This window comes from Daphnia pulex, chromosome 2 (genome assembly GCF_021134715.1).
Source record: "Daphnia pulex isolate KAP4 chromosome 2, ASM2113471v1".
Taxonomy (NCBI): Eukaryota; Metazoa; Arthropoda; class Branchiopoda; order Diplostraca; family Daphniidae; genus Daphnia; species Daphnia pulex.
In genome coordinates this window covers 12,391,663-12,410,336 of record NC_060018.1, presented here as the reverse complement: position 1 = coordinate 12,410,336, position 18,674 = coordinate 12,391,663, and the positions used below count along the sequence as shown (strand labels likewise).

Below are 18,674 nucleotides of genomic sequence, written 5' to 3'. Positions count from 1 at the left end.
CGAGTGTAAATTATTTCCTTAATGTTCACATACTTGTGGATCCCAACTACCCGAATTTTAGGAAATTGTAGACAATTGGCATGTGGCAATTCGTGTATTAAGAAGGTTTCACTCTAACTGTTAGGTTTTGAATCATTGTTCAAAATACTAGACTCGTACATCTTCAACTGTTTTACAAATCCCGCATTAGGTTGAGCTCTTGGTCTGGCAGCTTTGACTTGACTTATAGCCTCACAGAGACTCTTTTGTCGACGACACATTAGGAAGGCGACCACGATTGAAACAGAACGAGAAACACCAGCATTACAATGGACAAGCACACGACCGTTTTTAAGCGCTTCATCTATAAACTCAAAACACTTGGCAAAATGACAACTTAGCGGTTCTTCGGGCAAGTCCAAAATGTGAACATCGAGATAGTGAAGGTCAAGTAATTTCTGAGATGGAACTCCGGCAACGTTCAGTACGTGGGTGATCCCATACTGTTTAATCAATTCTGCATCATTGGCAACATCTTGAGAAGCGACAAAAAGGCCTTCCTCTACTTGGCCAACCTGTAGATCTGGTGTGTTATCGATGACAAAACCGTAAGATTGTTCACTCTCCACTGCAACTCCGTCGCCTTCATGAAATACTCGTCCACTCGGTAAAGTCACTCGCGTAGTCACTCGGCGCAAATTTTGTCCCTTAGTTTTCAATAATTCGTTGAGGCTGCTCATCTTGAGGAATCTTGTAGCCAACGTCTAGAAGATACAATCCGTACGGTGGAGCTGTCATAGCTTTCGGATTCCACTGTCCTGGATGATCAAATAATTGACGGGCTTCGTCAAGGTTGATATGACCATTAGCTACAGCCACCACCAGAGCCACCATCCGACGCACTTGTCTGTACATGAACGACCGAGATTTGATGTGGAAATCATAAAAATCAATGCCCGAATACAAAGGATCGTATAAAGGATCAAACAAAGGCCTTCCAGGTTTGATATGGAAAGCATCTATTGTTCGAACAGTAGGGTACCCCGGTGGTCTCCCGCTGATGCCGTGACAGAATGACGCGAAATCTTTAGTTCCTTCAAATAGTTTGCAGACTTCAATAGCTTTGTCCAAACAAAAAGGTTTCTCTATGAAGTAGCACTTTCTCCATTCAATGACAGGATGACACTTAACATCCTCTGGGGTTACACCAATTCTGTAAAGGTAGTGTCTCGAATAACTTGAATATCTTGCATGAAAAGTTGATGGCACAGCTTCCACATTATTCACTGTAAGATTGATGTCAGATTTTTGACAGAACACATGCAAAGTTTTCTGGAGGGTGCGTGGTGGGATGCAACTACCATTCTTCAGAAGCTCCAAGTCAACATGAGCTAAATTGCAAAATGAATGCACTCCTTGATCTGTACTGTTCAATACAGGAAATTAATCTTCATATTACTATAAGCGAAGATTACAGGATATTTTTACCGGCTTGAGAACTGGACACCAGGTTCAAAGGAGGTAGCTGACTTTTTGTGTTGAAGGAATCTTAAAATTCCTTTTTCCAAAATTGTCTGAATTGAAGCTCGGTACGGAATTTCATCGTTGTATATTTCTCCAGGCTGTCTTTGTAACCCCCTGAGAAATGTAAGATTCGTTATTTTTTTACATATGGTCACATATAATTCTATGATTATATTAACATACCGAAAGCGCGTTCCCGAATACGAGAATTTAATGAGATAACGCTGCATTAGAAATTTCGCTCTGTAAACTTTGCAAAAATAAAAAATAGACGGACGGAATCACATCACATTGTGATTTGTGATTATTTCTTAGCAGACGATGCACTTTAGTTGCCAGATTTTGAAAATAATGAATATAGAAGAAATGCAACGCCGAGTTGAAAAAGGAAAAAGGGAAAATCACAAAATTTCCGATCCGACGACGATATACGGTCTTGTTCTCAATCAGCTGCTAGTAGTACAGCTGGGAAAAATAGTGTTGGTATTATTCGTTTTGATTTTGTAATTCCTACTTTTCCTAAACATGGAAAACATAGGCAGCAAGGCTGTTGGATTATCCAGGCAGTACATGGTAATTTATATATTTCATCTAATGGTTATTATAGGTGTACTTCATGTTTACTTGTCGTTCAGCAATTACGTAACCTGGCTACCGCTGCAGCTGCGAAGCCTGCTGTTGCACCTCGAATCAAGAAATTTGCCGTCTATCGATGGAATCCTGATGTCTCTGGGGATAAGCCGCATCTTCAGACCTATGAAGTGGACTTGAATACGTAACACAATTTAAACTCAGAAATTTGAAAATTTTGTGGCATGTCTAACTGTATATGTTTAGGTGTGGGCCTATGGTTCTTGATGCTTTGATTAAAATCAAGAGTGAAATGGACCCTACACTTACATTTAGGAGGTCATGCAGAGAAGGTATCTGTGGCTCCTGTGCTATGAATATTGGTGGTTGCAATTCTCTTGCCTGTATTAGGTAATTTGAAAATATTTTCAAACTGATCCTTTTGTATTAATTGTCTTCATTCTACAGCAAAATTGATACTAATTTGGACAAACCTGTGAAGATTCATCCACTACCACACATGTATGTTGTTAAGGATTTGGTGCCTGATATGAGTAACTTCTATGCTCAGTACAAGTCCATTCAACCTTGGCTGCAACGCAAGGATGAATCAAAGTTGGGGCAGAAACAATATTTGCAGAGTGTAGATGATCGTCAGAAACTGGTATTATTCCACTTGATTTGCACAATAGGTCCTTCTCTACTTTAAATACATTTTTTTAACAGGATGGTCTCTATGAGTGTATTCTGTGTGCATGCTGCAGCACATCGTGCCCCTCTTATTGGTGGAACGGCGATAAATATCTTGGCCCTGCTGTGCTCATGCAGGTTAGGAATTTGCCTAATTCTGTCACGTTGTTCGTACTGCTGACTTGATTATCTTAGGCTTACCGCTGGATGATTGATTCTCGTGACGAAGCTACTAAAGATCGTTTAGATCGTCTGAGGGATCCGTTCTCGGTCTTCCGCTGCCACACGATTATGAACTGTACGAAGGCGTGTCCAAAAGGCCTGAACCCGGGAAAAGCTATTGCCGAGATCAAGAAGCTTTTGACTGGTTTTGCCACCAAACCAGAACCAACAATGAATCCCGCTGGTTAAGGAAAATTATCACGCGCACATTCGCAATTTGAGAAGGGGTGTAGTTGATTTCAGCTCCGCGTTTATTTTACAACCTAAAACGACACACTTTGCCCTATTCTCCTGTAGTTATGAACGAGAAATAATATAAGATTTTGGATGTGTTTCATCTGGAGTCATCAAATTAAAAGACTGTAGACCACGTAAATAATTTTGTTCATATTCGTTGCCCATCGCTTTGCTATAATGATGCCTTGTCCGCCGCGTTCAGTTTAAACTGAAGTCGTTTCATACATCTTAGTGAGGTGGAACTTGATGCCAGAGCAGATTTCTTCAGGTTACCTGTAACCGTGCGATCGTTATGTAATAATTTATTGAGCCATAGAAAATGAAATTGGTTTGCAAAATGGTATTCAAATAGTAGCTACTCGGCTTTCTAGTGACATCTGATCCGGTTGATCCCGTAAGCCGTGTGCTTTGCTGTCTCTTTAATTTATTTTACTCGCATTAAGCGTTGAATAATTTAGATTACGAGTCAAGAAAGGAATCGATGCGAAGAAAATGTTAACTTGAAAATCTTGAAATTTTTATGGTGAACAATTGCATACATCATACAAATGTAATTACCTTTTTTTTACTATCACAAAGCCTAAATCCTAAACTAAAAAAGAGCACTATGTATTTTTAGTCTGTAGTGAAGGGGAGACATTTTTTTCAAATATTGTTCGAGGAACAAACTTTTTCTCCTTCAAGCTTTCCATTTCTTTAGCATCAACATTTTCAAGATTTTTAAGCATTCTCTCATCCCTCTGCTCCTCTACACTGTTTTTAAATGGTGTTGTTCTATCAGATATTATTCGTTCGATATTATATCCAATAACTCCGATAATGGCAGCAAACGGTAACGTAATATACGGTGCATTTACCCGTAGCATATTCATTAGAACAGGCCACATTTTAGGTTTCTAAAAAATTGAAAATGTAAGATTAGATCATTGTTGAATTTATAATGAACAATCAAGAAGCCAAAAAATGCTTAAGCTACCTGTCAATGACCAGCGATTTCTGTACTATAAAGGGGAGTTATTTGCAGCTCCGTATTTCAACTAACTTTCAACTAGACTGAACTTGCAAAAAAATTAAATACAATTATTCTTTAGAATCTTCGATTTGCTCGACTAAGAAAAAATCATTTAAAGTTATGTAAACGTCGACTGCTTCGAGATGCAACTCAGCATCGTAGGCTATTCGATATTATTTCGCAAAGTAATAAAACAGTTTTATAGAAAATTTAGAAATTAAAAATAATGAAATTGTATTGCGTACGATCACAATCGTATCAAATGTAGTTTCTTTTTAAATATAAATTGCTTTTCCAATTAGCCGCAAGCAACGCTGTTAAGAACAAATGATTGCTGTTTATTATTATTTAATATTGTTGTGTTAGAAAAATCAGGTGAACTAAAGGTGATTTGATTGTCGGTATGACGTTTTCCTACTGTGTCTACCCAGAGATTAAAGTTCTATAATCGAATTCTTGACAAATAGTGCCGGCCCTCTAAGGATTCCAAAAATTCCCGTGCGAATAAGTTACGCAAGGAGTCGTTCAGTTTCACAACAACGTTTGTTCTCATTGTCCCGAAAAACAGGAAACTGCACAAAACCTGTGTAGGGTGGTGTTCCATGGATAGCACACTCAGGTTTCTCAAAACTTCTCAAATTTTCTAATCTCTCAGCTTTCCCCTGACATCCCATTTCATATTTTTCTCCCTTCCACAACCAGGTGAAAAATTCAGATGTCAGAATGCCTTTTAAACTGAGATTGAAGAAAAGCAAGCAGTACAATGTTGTGACCAAAACAGTTTTTGTTATTTGTGTAGAACTTCTTGATAATAGTATTGTGGAATGCACTCTTTCAGCAGATAGTCTTGGCTATGATTGCCTCGATAATGTTTGTCAACGTCTGGGGCTCAACCAGGTATCAAATTTTTAAAGAGCAAAAGTTGAAATATTCACTAATTTATTGCCTGTTTACAGCCTGAATTTTTTGGATTACGCTATGTCAGTCAAAAGTCATACCCAAGGTTTATTAGCCCATGATATTTTTCTAAAAAAATATGTTGCTAACATACACCTTTTTTTTAATGCAGAGTACGTTGGGTTGAACTTGATCGTCCACTCAAGAAACAACTGGATAAGCATGCCCAAGAGGCCTATCTGTATTTGAGAATCATGTACTATGTAAATGATGTCAGCCTTTTGGAGGATGAAATGACTCGGTATTTCATAACATCCTGCTACATTGTGAAATTGAATAAGTATTCATATTCAAAATCTAGGTACCACTATTTCCTGCAGCTGAAATCAGATGTCATGGAAGGACGGTTGAGATGTAGCTATAATGAGGCTGTTGTTCTTGCTGGTTACAGACTTCAAGGTATTGATCTATTACAGAGAAATCCTTTTTTCTCAACAACTAACTAACTAAAAAAAAATTATTTTAGCCGAATTTGGGGATCATGATCCTGAGCGTCATACTTTACAATACTTGAAAGAATTCGTCCTTGTTCCCAAAGTAAATAATTTTCCTAAAATATGTTTTTTTTAGTCGGTAATTTTATTAATTACAAATTTTCCGTGTAGCATCTTGTGACTAACGAAAGTCAGTTGGATGCTGTAACCGAAGCGGTAGCTGCGCAACATTCTAAACTACTTGGATTTCCTCAACCTGTAGCCGAATGCTGGTACATTGTGGAAGCCCAACATCTTGACGGTTACGGCCAGGAACGATTTTTAGCAAAGGTTTTTACCCCAATTTTCAAATTCAAGTTTAGAGATTTGAATGCACGCTTTATAAACTTTCTCCGTTTGTATTTTCAGGAAGAACCAGCAGGCGAGGCACTGGTTGCTACGTCGTTGCAAGGAATTTTGGTGATGCGTAACAATACGGAGCGAGTTGTTTTTTACAGGTAGCGCTGTCGATCGTGTTGTTTTCTCTTTACGGTATTTTCAAGTTTTCAAACTTGCTAGGTGGGACGATATAACAAACCTGCTGAATCAAAAGAGAATGTTTGGTATCGAATGCCAACGTAGCGAAGAAAATGTTAACTTTTATTTCGATGATCCTGAAGCAGCCCGTTATGTCTGGAAATTAGCTGTTCTTCAAGTAGGGTCTACTTAAATTACTCGATATTTTAATGAAAACATTCTAATTGTGATCCGGTTTGCTTTTTAGCATACCTTCTACAAACAAACGTTGTTAACTCTCCAGTCCCTGCAATCCCAAGCGACCGAAGACAAAGATATAGACATGGGGATAGCTGGTTTAAACTTGGAATCAAACAGTGCCACTGTCAACAGCAATCTGGTCCCATCCACTTCAATGTTTGAATCTGCAGAGCCCAGGAGTTCCAGTGCAATGGCCGAATATCGCATTGATAGCTTAGGAAGCGTTCGAGCCCTACCACACTCAATTTCATCACCTACTTTAACAGTTTTAAATCCTGCTCAAGCACAAACGCATTTGTTAGCTGGCACTGCGGGCAGTGGTGGAGGATTCGCATCAGGTGCTGGATCACTTGCTGCCTCTCAACAAAATTTACGCGCTTTATTGCCGGCTTACCGTCCTGCACCTGATTATGAAACTGCCGTTCGAGTCAAGTACGGCGACGATATCGCGCAATTGCTTCTCAATCCGACTCCTCCAGTCCAGCAACCAGTACAACAACCAGCAGCTGTAGCTGTTCAGCCATCCGCTCCTGCACCTTTTCAGACACAGCAACAACAGAGTGCCCAACAGCAGATGCAGATGATGAAAATGTACAAACCCCCTCCGCCTTACCCTTATAGCAAAGTTGGCAGTAATAGTAGCCCAGACTTGGCAGTGGCCGTTATTAATGGAGTGGCACCGGTCAATTCAGGATCGATGAGCCATTTACCAGTTACTCAAGCCCAGACAGAAGTTTCTGCCACATTGCGAAACGGCGAGCCCATCTATCAAAATATTCCCTTACGCCAGCCCGGAAGCCAGCCGAATCTCTCTCCGTCCACATCCGCACAAACTGCTTCCCAACCCAGGAGAAAATGGGGTTTGCCTGTCCGTAGCTCTGCTCGTTCTGCTGTCATCAATCGCGTCCAGACCGATTCGCCTTCGTCATCCCCAGCCGCCAAGCGAAGTACCAATGATTCAACGTCCAGTTCTGCTTCCCACTCTCATCACTTGGTTTCACCCGCCAGAGCTGCCCCTGCTGATGCAACTCTTGTCAAGGATCATTTGGTAATTCAACAAATTTTCAGCAGTAATTAGTTGAAATTATAGTGAAGAGGATTTATTTTGCCATTTTCTTACAAAAACGACCATCTAGCGCCAAGAAATGGAATCCCGATTGGCTGATGGCCAACTTCTCCTGGAATTTGAACTGATTCCCAGACGAAAAGCCGGTGCGGATTTTAGCATGGCTGCTCACCCGGATAACGCATCTCGTAACCAGTATGGACAGTTTTCAGTAAATTATTGCGTTGTATTAGTAATTAAACCATTGGTTGTTTCTTTTAGGTATCAAGACGTTTTGCCCTACGAGGAGAATAGGGTTAAATTGACTCCCAGCCGAGAAAACCGAACAGGCTACATCAATGCATCACACATCTCCGCTGCTGTTGGTTCGGCTCAACGCTTCTACATTGCGGCTCAAGGTCCACTGCCATCCACCGTAACTGACTTTTGGCAGATGGTATGGCAAAGTGACGTCTACGTTGTCGTTATGCTAGCCGACACGACGTCAAGCAGCAATAACGGTGGACAGCAAACCCCAACTCACAACACAAAGTCGGTCAGCTCTTTGCGAAGCCACGTCAGCAATAGCAGCATGAATGGTTACAGCGGTTTTATTTATTGGCCGCAACAAGATGCTGCCACATTAGAATTTGGCGAAGTACTAATTGCATTGCTCATGGAATACCTAGAGTATTGTTTTTATTTGTTGCTTTTTTGTTGTTGTTGTGGTTTAGTACAAAATCACGCGGCAGGTTGGCAAACTATCCGGCCGTCAATCCATCACAAAGTTAGATGTAACTCACCTGCCAACAGCTCAACAACGCAGCATTTGGCATCTTCAATACTCTGACTGGGCTGATCACGGTTGCCCCAAAGATGTGACCTCTTTCCTTAGTAAGACAAATTTGATTGGATATTTTGTTTACAATGTTTGGGGTTAACATAAAAATAATTGATTTCAGGTTTTTTGGAGGAGATGGACACAGTGCGAAGACATTCCGTGTCTGATGTTCCACTGGGTAAGAACCGAAACACGCCAGTGTTGGTTCATTGCGGAGCGGGTGTTGGTCGAACAGGTGTCACCATCGCTTGCGACGTTTTACTTACATCACTCGATCACAATGTTGTGAGTATCATTCAAATCTGCCTAATCAAATCATTGGGCTAATGTTCTTTCTATAATCAACAGGTCGTCGACGTCCCGAAACTTATTAATCACCTGCGCCAGCAAAGGATGCTTATGGTGCAGACCGTTGCCCAGTATCGTTCAATATATGCCCTACTACTTGCTTACCTTGGCCGCTCTCGACTCATTTGATCTTGCAATGATATATTTAAAACACACACACACACACGATGCATTCGGCCTTTGATTCAATTGTTGAAAGATGAACAAGCCAATCAACATGTTCCTCCATTTTTGTGATACTTAGGCAATTCATATGATCACCAACCATTATTTGCTTGCTTTTTTTCATAACATACCACTATTAATGAATTGTGGGAAAGCTATTATACAATTTGTAAAGAGTGTTTCAATCACATGCGTTTCTTCAATTTCTATTGCATTTCTACTAACTCCACGATGTGCAGCAATTTTATAGATTATTAACTCACGCCTAGTCCCTATGACGTGCCTTTTTTTATTGATAGAGAATTAAATAATAAACGATATTTTTAAACAACACCTGATCTTCATTCATTTAATAAATAATAAAAATTATCGAATTAATATAATTGAAATTCCCTAGATGCTCTACAATTTGGCGACGTGGAACTCAATATACCTATCCTCCCGCCTCCCCCCTTAAGCCAGGCACGAGTAAGCCCTGAAGGGATGTTTCATTACCTCTAACCGCCACCAGGAGGACTAAACAGAGACTTCGACTACTATCTCTACTCAGATCCCTTTCGACTCTCGCGCAAAATAGATAGACATTGTTCCCGAACATTGACACACTTGTTAATTATTTTCCAATTTAGTCAACATCTTCGTAAGGTTGGTATATTTTCTTCTCTTAATTTCTTCATTTTGAGTGATGTCAATTGTTGAATATTATCCAAGTTTTGTTTTGCTTGCTCTAACTTGTTTGTCACGACCCTCCCCCTATCTGTGGACTGACTCACTCACAAACAGTCGCTGCTTTGCTTTCGATGCGTAGAGCGCCATAGTGAACACTGTTTCTCAGATAAACCAATTCTTTATCCGTTGACATCCTTGCTCGTGTTTAAAAACTTGTCTATTATATCTCAACTACTGGTCTACTAGGTCAGTTTGTCATTTGCTGAGATTTATTTTATTCGAAATTGAATGCTTCAGTGTTACACGATCAAAAGTCTTTGTGTATATGGACGCCGATTCTGTTGACTTACCGCCATTGACAGATTCGATTTTTCTCATTTTATTTCAGGTTTAGTAAGCGACGTTTGTATGTGCACAGAAGACTGAAGCCATAGTTCCTGCTTCTTTGGTTTCACGTTATTTTCGTTTGCAGAAATCGTTCGCCTTCGTTGGAGAAACTTAAGTTCAAGTGATCGTTGTTGAAGAAGGAATTCGGCATTTTGCTCGAAAGTTTTGTTAAGTAAGAAGAAAAAGAAAAGAAGAGAAAACCATGGCAGAAGCCGTTGCTAGTCAGCCAAGCTTAGTGGCCAACAATCATGCCCTTTCGCCGATGAGACCCAGTCCTCAGCCGCTAATTGCGAAGCAGTAAGTCTTAAAAATCATGTGTTCTTTGTTCGTATTTCATGACTGTTTTTGTTAATATTTTAGAGAGAATAACTCTGACAATTTCTGGAAGTCTCAGTTGAAGATCCCACCCAAGGATCGTAGAAAACAGACTAGCGTAATATTCTTTCATTCAAACATCTATGAGAGTTGGGGGTTAAATTTTTGGTTTAATTTCAGGATGTTACCAACACTAAGGGAACAAGTTTTGAAGACTTTTGTCTGAAGCGTGAATTGTTGATGGGTATCTTTGAAAAGGGATGGGAGACACCTTCACCCATTCAAGAGGTTGGAATTCCTATGGCTCTGACTGGGCGTAATATCCTGGCTCGTGCTAAGAATGGAACTGGAAAAACAGGTGCTTATTGTATACCAGTATTGGAACAAGTAGTTCCGTCTGAGCAACACATCCAAGGTACTGACAAGTTTAAGTTTTTCTTACAGTTCTGGGCCTAATTTTTTTTTCTTTGTAGCATTAATTGTTGTGCCAACACGTGAACTGGCATTGCAAACAAGCCAAATCTGCATTGAACTAGCTAAACATTTGGATATTCGTATCATGGTGACTACTGGTGGTACTGACCTGAAAGATGACATTATGAGGATCTTTGGAAAAGGTATTCATTATTCCTTGTTTACTTCCATGCAAGTTTTAACAATCATTGTTTCTTCCAGTTCATGTTGTGATTGCCACTCCTGGTCGTGTTTTGGATCTGATGGAAAAGAAGATTGCGGTAATGGACCGTTGTAAGGTCCTTGTTTTGGATGAGGTATGTGGGAATTATTAAGAGTTCTGTTAGACGATTGTTCTTATTCTTTTGTGTAACTAGGCTGACAAACTGCTCTCTCAAGACTTCATGGGAATGTTGGATCGTATAATTTCGTTCCTACCAGCCAAGCGCCAAATTTTGCTTTATTCGGCAACTTTCCCTGTAACTGTCGAGGAGTTTATGGTAGGTTTATTGGTTCTTGTAATTTGGTTCTTGATTTAACAATGATTGTATCCACAGAGGAAACACATTGATAACCCATATGAAATCAATTTGATGGAAGAACTAACACTGAAAGGTGTCACGCAATACTACGCTTTTGTCCAAGAACGGCAAAAAGTGCACTGCCTCAATACGCTGTTTTCTAAAGTAAGTAAAGGTTTATTTAGATTTTCAGTATAAGACTGATGAGTTATTGTTGGATTCCCCTTCTCTCGTCTGAGAGAAAATCAACACCTGATTTTACTTGAATTAATTTTAACTGCTGTGTTTTAAAGTCACGATATTAATATCTGTGTTGATATTATAGTTGCAGATCAATCAAAGTATTATCTTCTGCAACTCCACTCAACGTGTGGAACTTTTGGCTAAGAAGATCACTGAGCTGGGCTACTCGTGCTATTACATTCATGCCCGTATGCAGCAAGCTCACAGAAACCGCGTCTTCCATGATTTCCGTAATGGGCTGTGCCGTAACCTCGTGTGCTCCGGTAAGATTTGCTTCATCTTTGTAATGTTAAGTGCTCGACTGTTATGATGAACTTTTTGTTGGATTCCCCTTCTTTCGTCTGAAAGAAAATCAACATCTGATTCATTTAATAATGTGAAGCCAAGAAGAGAAAAGGATGTTGAAACTAATCTTTTGCGTTTTTATAACAGATTTGTTCACTCGTGGTATTGACATTCAAGCTGTGAACGTGGTCATCAACTTCGACTTTCCCAAGATGGCTGAAACTTACCTGCACAGGATTGGTCGTTCGGGTCGGTTTGGACACCTGGGTATTGCTATCAATCTGATTACTTATGAAGATCGTTTCGCCCTGCATCGCATTGAGAGTGAACTTAGCACTGAAATCAAGCCCATTCCTAAGGTTAGTCTTGGATATCTCGTGCAAGTATTCATTGTATTTACATTGTTTTATTTTTTCAATGAAGGTCATTGACAAATCCCTCTACGTGGCCGAGTTCCAAGAAGATTCCGAGGAGCAATCAGGAAAGTAAAAAGGCGAGAGAATGTCTTCGAAAAGCGCATGCATCACACAACGTCATGATAGGACACAAAAAAAAATTGAGAAAAAAGAAAAGAAAATGAATCCTGTAAGTGAAATTTATGAAAGGTCGTTCACTGGGACCAATGTATTGAAGATCAGAATTAATGAAAAGCACTCATTAGCAATTGGAGGAGTGCTGCAGCATGTAGGGAAAAAAACCATTGTACAAGAGTAAAAACAAGGATAACTTTAAGCATGCGCTATCGAAAGACTGTTGTAAATATGTAAATTCTCACGGTGGCGAAGAGCCAGTTTTTTTTTCAGTTTAGGAGAAAAGTTTTTGTTTTGTTTTTTTGGGTACAATGTTTTGCGTGAATGGATGTGTGAACGTCGAAGGCTAAAGCGTTAGGGCGGCAGGTTCCGTAAAAGATGAGATTCCGTCAGGGAGTAAGTATGTGAAATGAAGTTTGGGGGGGTCAGCTTGGTACACTTTGCATTGCTTTTGGAATGGAAGAATCTCGCTCCCAAAAGCAGTCCACTGGTGATGTTACAATGGCTCCCTCGTCGAGGAAAGTTTCACCGATATAAGACTTGAAAGCCGCCCGTTACATTTTATATACATAATCTAGCCGACCCACTACCTGAATGTGAATTGTATATTTGTTAACATGTATCGTACCAAAATTCTCGCCCAACTGCGTTTGGATGGAATTTTTCGTACTCCTCTTAATACCGATTGTGACTCTGTGCTCGCCGAATTGCACGAGCTTTATATCCCGAACGCGACAGTTTGCTGATGAACATTACCGAACGTGACCTGATAGAATGAGCGAGATCTCAAGTGTCATTATGCACTTCTTCCCATCTGTATACCCTCAAGAAGTCGACTTCAAAACAACAAAAAAAAACATAAAAATTCTTAGTTTCACCTCCAGAAGAAACAAAAAAAAAATTTTTCTTTTCAATTTCAAGTGTTTGCCGTTTAAACAAATTGTCGAAATTATTAATAAACGCTTTCTGAAATTGAATTCATTTTCTTAATTTTTCTGTGAATTTACTATTACAATTTATAATGATAAAGTATGTGTAATGAACTTTCATTGTAGTACCTTGGGCGGGTTTAGTTTTCTTTAAAAATCAATAACGATAACTAGATCAAGTAAGAAAATGTAAACAATTTTGTATAATGTTTTGGTTAAAATTTGTGCACTTGGCTATTGCTTTCTTTTTAACAACTTAATTAAGAAAGAAAATAAATGTCGTGAAATCCATTTTATTATACTTCACAAAAAATACTCTAGGATCTAAGATGATGGTACTTCTGATTTTTTAGATTTGCCCAACAAGATGGCATCGCGAAACAAATTACAATATAACCGAACTGCTGTTGGGGAATCGTCATTACCCGGTACTGGATAAGTTATCAAATTTGGATTGCTGTTTGAGTCCACAATTCCTATAGTTGGAATACACATTTTGGCTGCATCCCTGACAGCAGTGTGTTCCTGAATGCACACATGTAAACAAGTAAGCTTGAGATTTAAGTCTGTAAGATTTGTACAAATACCTGCATCTGGGGGTTCAATGTGGAAACCATAATGATAAGATCAGGTAATCGGGTTACACCTTTATAAATCTTTTCAGAATTTGTCAAGAGATGGAAATCCCATTCTCTTGCATGAGCATATTCCCCTGCTTCTTTTGCTGCATTTTCTACTGTTAAAGTGTGTTGTGGATAGTGAGATACAAATAAAATTATTCCTCCTTTATAGGCTATATGGGCTGTGAAGTTGAGTGCATCTTGTAACAGTTCAGTTGTTTTATCCAAATCAAAGATGATGTGACCTAGTCGAGATCCAAAAATGTAGGGTTTCATATTGGGATGCAGTGTTCCATCCTTGTGTCCATAGTGCACTTTTGCATCAAACAAATCCTTCAGTCTGAACAGATTCCTTACACCAAAATAATCAGGAAATCGGAGAGGATTTGTGATTTCCTTCAATTCTACAAGTAAAACAAGGTATAATTTTAAGATTTGCAATTTTCCAAATTATCATACCCCTCTCTTTAAGCTCAGTTGGTTGATTAACTTTCAAAGCTGTTGCGTTCTGGCAGTGAGAAGTATCACTTGTGAGTGAACATGTTTGTGTTAAGCACCTACCAAATTTCCAGGAGAAACCTAGAAAAAACAAACAAGAAAGGATTGGAAAGGACAGTACTTTGCAAAATAAATTTAAGTCGAGCTGTACGATTTGTAATTGTTCTAATCATCGTGAAAGCAGAAAAAAAATTCGCCGCACTACTCCTTCAGAAGTTAATAGCAGACGATGTTGTTGCACCCGTTGTTGCTAGGTTACGACAGAATGAGATAAAAACGCGATGAAAAATTTCGATTAACTAAATCGAAGATGTAGAAATGTAGAATATTTGTAATAGAATATTGTAAAATAATCTCCTAATTTCATGTTGAGGATTTAACAAATATTATTAATAAAATTAATGAACTAATTACAGCTGGTACGAAATTGAAAATCATGTATTTGAATGAGACAATGTTATGCACATAAAATTTCCAGAAAACTTATTTTGTCCAGCTGACTTTAGGAATATCAAAATGCTCTGTTAGACTGTCAAGATGTCTGTTAAATTCCTCAACACGTTGCTTGTGAGTCTTAGAGGCCTTTTCTAGAATTCGCTTTTTCTGTTGTTCCTCCTTCATCTGTTCAAACTTCAATTGAGCCTTTGTTTTAACCACAGGCTGCTTGTATGATTGTGGGGTTTCATTTTGCTCTTTAGTTTTAGAAGACTCTCCATCATTCTTAGCCTTTTCCTTGTTCTTCTTCTTAAGTTTCCTAATGGAAGACAAATCAAATTATAAACAAAGAACATGGTATGACCTTAGCTGATAATTATAAACTTACTTTTGAATATCTTTATTAGCAGTTCCTTTCAATTTTAAACGGCCTTTCACAGCAGCCTCGTACTCCATCGTTTATTGTGTATTTGTGTTGTATAAATAACAACGAATCGAGAAAAAATGGCCTAAATGGGTGCTCGAAAATGAATGTCAACCTTTCGTCAACAACTTTGCGTCAATAATGAAGACTAAAATGAAGAAAAGCTTCGGCAACGAAGTATAGATGGCGAGCGGCAGTAGTATCGTTTTGAAGCTCTCAAAGCGTCATAGACCTCGAGCGGAATCATGCAATTGTTTTGAATTAATTTAACAGTGAAGTTTTAAATCCCATTCTTGTTGAAATTTAAGTTATCCAAGGTTAGTATTTAGAGATAAAATTACGTTCAATTCAATGCCATAATCACTGCATGTTGACATCATATGTCGGGTCTGGTAGATAGTGGAAAGGGCTCCATCTCTACCGGATGAATTATAATATTGATTAAATCGTTAATATTCCATCTGTGAAGAATTTTAAGAGGGATTATTTAATTTATTTGCATTAACTGTATAAAGGAATTAGGTTGTTTACTGTTTTCTCAATATTGTTTCAGCAACTATTGTCGTAGAAGTCTACTCCAATCATGTGTCAAACATACCACATCCTTCTTGAAAGTAGACCATGTAAACTGACAAAACTTCTTTTTAAAATGATTTAGCTATTCCTGACATCCACATATCAAAATTAATATGGGATCTCCCAGAAGAGCACAACAGGACCAGGTATTTATTTGTCTGTTTTAACGATTGCATCTACACATTTCAAGATTTCTTTTTTCAGGACAGCAGAGTTGATATCAAAGATAGGCTGCAAGCATTAGCAAAATCATCAAGTGGAGTTAAGAAAAGTTCAAGCTCAACCAATGATAGAACTGCTTCCAAATCCCAAAACAGCAGCCAGTCTGGGAGAGACCGTGGAAGAAATAACAAGCTTTCTAGTGAGTTTTTATCAGTTTCTGTTTGTTTCTTCATAATTTTCATTATTAATATCTTTAGGTCGCAAGGATTCCATGGAACGTGTGATGGAACGTGCAAGAACGGAAGGTGGGAACCGTTGGACAAAAAAGTTATTAGACGAAGAAGCCAAAGATCCTGATCGTTGGGGTCACAGTGGATTCAAAGAAATGTACAAAAATGAACTTGGCATCAGTAGAAGTCGAAGATCACGTTCTCGTGAGAAAACAAGCGCACGTCGTTCGAGATCTCGCGAACGTGCCCATAAAATCGAATCAGGACGGACCACAAGTAATCGAGAAAGAAGTGGTGGTGGAGGAGTAGGAGGAGGGCAGCGCAAGAATGTCCGTCCTCAGATTAAACGTAGTTTTTCCAGCTCTGATCGTAGCCCAAATTCAGATGTCAAAAGACGATCTGATTCGAGTAAACGTCCCAGCAACGGAGCTTCACACGAAAGAAAATTGGTTTCTGACAGATTTGCAAAAACAAATGCCAGTCGAACGAGTAGACTTGATTTGAACAAGAAGCCAGCAGAAAACCGACGTGAACTAGCGTCCAGGAAAGACAGGGTTGTGAAGAAAAAGAGTCCGTTGCGATCCCGCAGTCGTAGTCGAAGTCCTCTTCGACAGACAGAGAAAAATAATGGTCCATCTAGAAAGCAGATTGCTGGTTTGAAGACTAAATCCAGCACGCGACGTGGGCCAGTCTCTCCGCCGGAACGTGGTCGCTCCTATTCCGGCACGCCTTCTCGGTCGTCTACATCCCCAATAGCACGACGTCGGAAATGCTTGAGCGACGATGCGAGCAGTCGAAGCAGCTCTTCACTATCTCATTCATCCTTTTCTCGATCGTCGTCTTCTTCGTCGAGCAGCAGTGGATCATCGACTAGTTCAAGTTCAAAAGAAACTGGCTACCGCAAAAGATCTGCCTTGAAACCCAAATCTCCACCTGCTCCTCCTCGTATGAAATTGAAGGAGCAGCTCAGGCCAGCCCAAGAGTTGCATGCCGCCAAGCAAACTTCTGCCTCCAAGACTGTCAAACGCCCAATTTCAGCTAGCAATAAAGTTGTATCGCCCGTGAAAAAGCGTCGTGCACTCTCAGAATCAGATTCAAGCTCCAACGAGTCTAGCTCTGAAACAGACGACGACGACATGGAAGAAGGCGAAGAAGAAGAGGAAGGGGAAGACACAGGAGAAGGCCCCAATGCTGCCAAGGAACTCAAATCTGGAAACCTGGGCTCTCGCCTTTCGTTGTCGGAGAGATTCGGAAAACTGGCCCAGTTGAGTTCTCAAAGAAGAAATTTGGAGTTGGTTCAATTGCGAATCGTTGCTCCTGTCGGGGGAGCTGCGACGACTGAGAAGAACGTCAGCATTGATGAAGCTAGCGCTGCTCCAGTCATATCGAATGCAAAAGCCGCAAGGGAACGTTCAATCGAATCATCTCAACCGCCCATCAATCATCATCATCACCATCAAATTAAGCATGTCCATCCGCCTGAAGAACCGATTCGAAAAGACGAACGAGCACGAGATGACAGATGGAGAGATTGGCATGAAAGGTTCCGTTTATTTTCAGTTTTTAATTATGTGTTTGCGGTGATTTAATTGTTTCTTATTCTCGTTATTCAGATACGATCAGTACCGACACGTCCAGCCTCCTCGTCAGCTACCACGAGACTGGGATGACATTCGTGTTCGTCACAAATATTATACAGATCGAGGTTATTTCGGCCACGATATGACGTTGGAGGAGCTGTCGCGATGGGAAGCTTGGTGGCATCGCTATCAACTGTGGCGACGTGGCTACGAACATGCTTGGGTGAAAACTCACGGTCCACACGTCCCTGTCGAATACCCTGACTGGACCAATTATAGATCTACCAATAATCGAGGAGAAGTCGTCCAACCAAGTTCGATGAGTTCTTCTATTCGCAGCAGACTTGGATGGAGACGATAGCGTTTCGGCTGATTAGCAGTTCTGACACAAGAGACTATAGGATATTTTGGAACTAAAAGGATTGTGTTTCTCGTTTGTATTTTATGGACTTTGTGGTATGTCGTTTAGACTCCACATGTAAGACTTTGTTTTATCGTCTCACCGTCCGTCAGAATCGACTTGAATCGAACCGACGAATTAATTTACGAATGGAAAATGCTCCTTAGATTTTGTACAGGGGCAGCATAATGCAGATACAGTGATATAGCAAATCATAACATCTTTAATAATATACTAACTGTTCTGCTGATTGTAAAGTGTGATTTGACGCCACTATTGTGCTTACTGTGTATCATTCAGGGTGCAATAGATCAGTTTTAGCGTTTTACAACTTCATTGTCCCATCTCATTCTATCCTTTTTGTTGCCTTGCTTAGATATGTTTAGATATTTATTTAAATATTGCTTCTAGTTTACATTGAATGCTCAATTAAAAAGAAATATGAATATTCTAGTATGTCCGCGTTGATGAGCGAATTGCCTTTACCCGACCAATTTTGATCGATCACATCACCATAATTTCGACTTATATATTTTTTTAATGAACTTGTTTTCTAGATGTAGGATTGTAGGCTACAAAAAAAGCATTTATCCTATATATATAGTTTGGTGAAAGGTGATTGGTGAAATAATAAAAT

The 18,674-nt window shown here is 39.5% G+C and overlaps 7 protein-coding genes and 1 long non-coding RNA gene across 12 annotated transcripts; 4 read left to right on the top strand and 4 right to left on the bottom strand.

Moving 5' to 3' along the window:
• Positions 1 to 75: 75 nt before the first annotated feature.
• LOC124209474 (dual specificity protein phosphatase 19-like) lies at positions 76 to 719 on the bottom strand. Its single transcript, XM_046607471.1, has one exon. It carries the CDS (start codon positions 717 to 719, stop codon positions 114 to 116), a length of 606 nt encoding a protein of 201 aa, XP_046463427.1. The 3' UTR covers positions 76 to 113.
• Positions 76 to 1,898, bottom strand: LOC124209459 (tRNA pseudouridine synthase-like 1). Its single transcript, XM_046607445.1, has 3 exons — positions 1,687 to 1,898; positions 1,468 to 1,617; positions 76 to 1,405 (listed from the first exon to the last, which is right to left on the bottom strand). The coding sequence occupies exons 1-3, from the start codon at positions 1,731 to 1,733 to the stop codon at positions 688 to 690; spliced, it is 915 nt and encodes a 304-aa protein (XP_046463401.1). The 5' UTR covers positions 1,734 to 1,898; the 3' UTR covers positions 76 to 687.
• A 1-nt stretch (position 1,899) lies between these two features.
• LOC124209466 (succinate dehydrogenase [ubiquinone] iron-sulfur subunit, mitochondrial-like) lies at positions 1,900 to 3,343 on the top strand. The gene is made up of 6 exons (XM_046607458.1): positions 1,900 to 2,076; positions 2,139 to 2,278; positions 2,341 to 2,484; positions 2,542 to 2,737; positions 2,800 to 2,901; positions 2,959 to 3,343. Exons 1-6 carry the CDS (start codon positions 2,029 to 2,031, stop codon positions 3,172 to 3,174), a joined length of 846 nt encoding a protein of 281 aa, XP_046463414.1. The 5' UTR covers positions 1,900 to 2,028; the 3' UTR covers positions 3,175 to 3,343.
• Positions 3,344 to 3,717: 374 nt separating this feature from the next.
• Positions 3,718 to 4,465, bottom strand: LOC124209488. Its single transcript, XR_006880927.1, has 2 exons — positions 4,199 to 4,465; positions 3,718 to 4,118 (listed from the first exon to the last, which is right to left on the bottom strand). It is a non-coding gene; the product is annotated as an uncharacterized LOC124209488 (long non-coding RNA).
• A 78-nt stretch (positions 4,466 to 4,543) lies between these two features.
• Positions 4,544 to 10,021, top strand: LOC124209405 (tyrosine-protein phosphatase non-receptor type 14-like). 5 transcript variants are annotated; one of them, XM_046607388.1, is made up of 17 exons: positions 4,544 to 4,635; positions 4,702 to 4,853; positions 4,937 to 5,131; positions 5,191 to 5,237; positions 5,304 to 5,432; positions 5,493 to 5,590; positions 5,658 to 5,728; positions 5,797 to 5,955; positions 6,034 to 6,122; positions 6,184 to 6,319; positions 6,389 to 7,429; positions 7,518 to 7,642; positions 7,709 to 8,084; positions 8,161 to 8,320; positions 8,389 to 8,552; positions 8,616 to 9,425; positions 9,838 to 10,021. In XM_046607388.1, the coding sequence occupies exons 3-16, from the start codon at positions 4,958 to 4,960 to the stop codon at positions 8,742 to 8,744; spliced, it is 2,898 nt and encodes a 965-aa protein (XP_046463344.1). In that variant the 5' UTR covers positions 4,544 to 4,635; positions 4,702 to 4,853; positions 4,937 to 4,957; the 3' UTR covers positions 8,745 to 9,425; positions 9,838 to 10,021. The 5 variants fall into 5 exon arrangements, with proteins under 5 accessions (XP_046463344.1, XP_046463336.1, XP_046463327.1 ...); XM_046607380.1 differs by having other exon boundaries at positions 7,518 to 8,084; positions 9,838 to 9,855; positions 9,922 to 10,021; XM_046607397.1 differs by having other exon boundaries at positions 4,558 to 4,620.
• A 17-nt stretch (positions 10,022 to 10,038) lies between these two features.
• Positions 10,039 to 12,142, top strand: LOC124207987 (ATP-dependent RNA helicase me31b-like). The gene is made up of 10 exons (XM_046605661.1): positions 10,039 to 10,133; positions 10,197 to 10,269; positions 10,332 to 10,566; positions 10,625 to 10,768; positions 10,827 to 10,921; positions 10,982 to 11,104; positions 11,162 to 11,290; positions 11,451 to 11,631; positions 11,801 to 12,012; positions 12,077 to 12,142. The coding sequence occupies exons 1-10, from the start codon at positions 10,039 to 10,041 to the stop codon at positions 12,140 to 12,142; spliced, it is 1,353 nt and encodes a 450-aa protein (XP_046461617.1).
• Positions 12,143 to 13,389: 1,247 nt separating this feature from the next.
• On the bottom strand, positions 13,390 to 15,218 carry LOC124209480 (28S ribosomal protein S2, mitochondrial-like). The gene is made up of 6 exons (XM_046607483.1): positions 15,054 to 15,218; positions 14,732 to 14,984; positions 14,294 to 14,311; positions 14,192 to 14,240; positions 13,700 to 14,136; positions 13,390 to 13,637 (listed from the first exon to the last, which is right to left on the bottom strand). The coding sequence occupies exons 1-6, from the start codon at positions 15,119 to 15,121 to the stop codon at positions 13,437 to 13,439; spliced, it is 1,026 nt and encodes a 341-aa protein (XP_046463439.1). The 5' UTR covers positions 15,122 to 15,218; the 3' UTR covers positions 13,390 to 13,436.
• Positions 15,219 to 15,257: 39 nt separating this feature from the next.
• Positions 15,258 to 18,365, top strand: LOC124209431 (serine/arginine repetitive matrix protein 2-like). The gene is made up of 5 exons (XM_046607416.1): positions 15,258 to 15,406; positions 15,748 to 15,811; positions 15,870 to 16,026; positions 16,085 to 17,600; positions 17,671 to 18,365. Exons 2-5 carry the CDS (start codon positions 15,779 to 15,781, stop codon positions 17,996 to 17,998), a joined length of 2,034 nt encoding a protein of 677 aa, XP_046463372.1. The 5' UTR covers positions 15,258 to 15,406; positions 15,748 to 15,778; the 3' UTR covers positions 17,999 to 18,365.
• Positions 18,366 to 18,674: the final 309 nt, after the last annotated feature.

Excerpts from the sequence above, each read along its gene's own strand:
- LOC124207987 (XM_046605661.1), top strand. The coding sequence starts at position 10,039 with ATGGCAGAAGCCGTTGCTAGTCAGCCAAGCTTAGTGGCCAACAATCAT. Across the intron at positions 10,567-10,624 it reads GTCTGAGCAACACATCCAAG|CATTAATTGTTGTGCCAACA; the intron begins GTACTGACAAGT and ends TTTTCTTTGTAG. Across the intron at positions 10,769-10,826 it reads TATGAGGATCTTTGGAAAAG|TTCATGTTGTGATTGCCACT; the intron begins GTATTCATTATT and ends TGTTTCTTCCAG.
- LOC124209405 (XM_046607380.1), top strand. The coding sequence starts at position 4,958 with ATGCCTTTTAAACTGAGATTGAAGAAAAGCAAGCAGTACAATGTTGTG. Across the intron at positions 5,238-5,303 it reads AGTCAAAAGTCATACCCAAG|AGTACGTTGGGTTGAACTTG; the intron begins GTTTATTAGCCC and ends TTTTTAATGCAG. Across the intron at positions 5,591-5,657 it reads TGCTGGTTACAGACTTCAAG|CCGAATTTGGGGATCATGAT; the intron begins GTATTGATCTAT and ends AAATTATTTTAG.
- LOC124209480 (XM_046607483.1), bottom strand. The coding sequence starts at position 15,121 with ATGGAGTACGAGGCTGCTGTGAAAGGCCGTTTAAAATTGAAAGGAACT. Across the intron at positions 14,985-15,053 it reads GCTAATAAAGATATTCAAAA|GAAACTTAAGAAGAAGAACA; the intron begins GTAAGTTTATAA and ends GTCTTCCATTAG. Across the intron at positions 14,137-14,191 it reads AACTGAGCTTAAAGAGAGGG|AATTGAAGGAAATCACAAAT; the intron begins GTATGATAATTT and ends TTTTACTTGTAG.
- LOC124209431 (XM_046607416.1), top strand. The coding sequence starts at position 15,779 with ATGGGATCTCCCAGAAGAGCACAACAGGACCAG. Across the intron at positions 15,812-15,869 it reads GAAGAGCACAACAGGACCAG|GACAGCAGAGTTGATATCAA; the intron begins GTATTTATTTGT and ends TTCTTTTTTCAG. Across the intron at positions 16,027-16,084 it reads AAGAAATAACAAGCTTTCTA|GTCGCAAGGATTCCATGGAA; the intron begins GTGAGTTTTTAT and ends TAATATCTTTAG.
- LOC124209459 (XM_046607445.1), bottom strand. The coding sequence starts at position 1,733 with ATGCAGCGTTATCTCATTAAATTCTCGTATTCGGGAACGCGCTTTCG. Across the intron at positions 1,618-1,686 it reads TATTCGGGAACGCGCTTTCG|GGGGTTACAAAGACAGCCTG; the intron begins GTATGTTAATAT and ends TACATTTCTCAG. Across the intron at positions 1,406-1,467 it reads GGTGTCCAGTTCTCAAGCCG|TACAGATCAAGGAGTGCATT; the intron begins GTAAAAATATCC and ends TGTATTGAACAG.
- LOC124209474 (XM_046607471.1), bottom strand. The coding sequence starts at position 719 with ATGAGCAGCCTCAACGAATTATTGAAAACTAAGGGACAAAATTTGCGC.
- LOC124209466 (XM_046607458.1), top strand. The coding sequence starts at position 2,029 with ATGGAAAACATAGGCAGCAAGGCTGTTGGATTATCCAGGCAGTACATG. Across the intron at positions 2,077-2,138 it reads GATTATCCAGGCAGTACATG|CAATTACGTAACCTGGCTAC; the intron begins GTAATTTATATA and ends CTTGTCGTTCAG. Across the intron at positions 2,279-2,340 it reads TATGAAGTGGACTTGAATAC|GTGTGGGCCTATGGTTCTTG; the intron begins GTAACACAATTT and ends GTATATGTTTAG.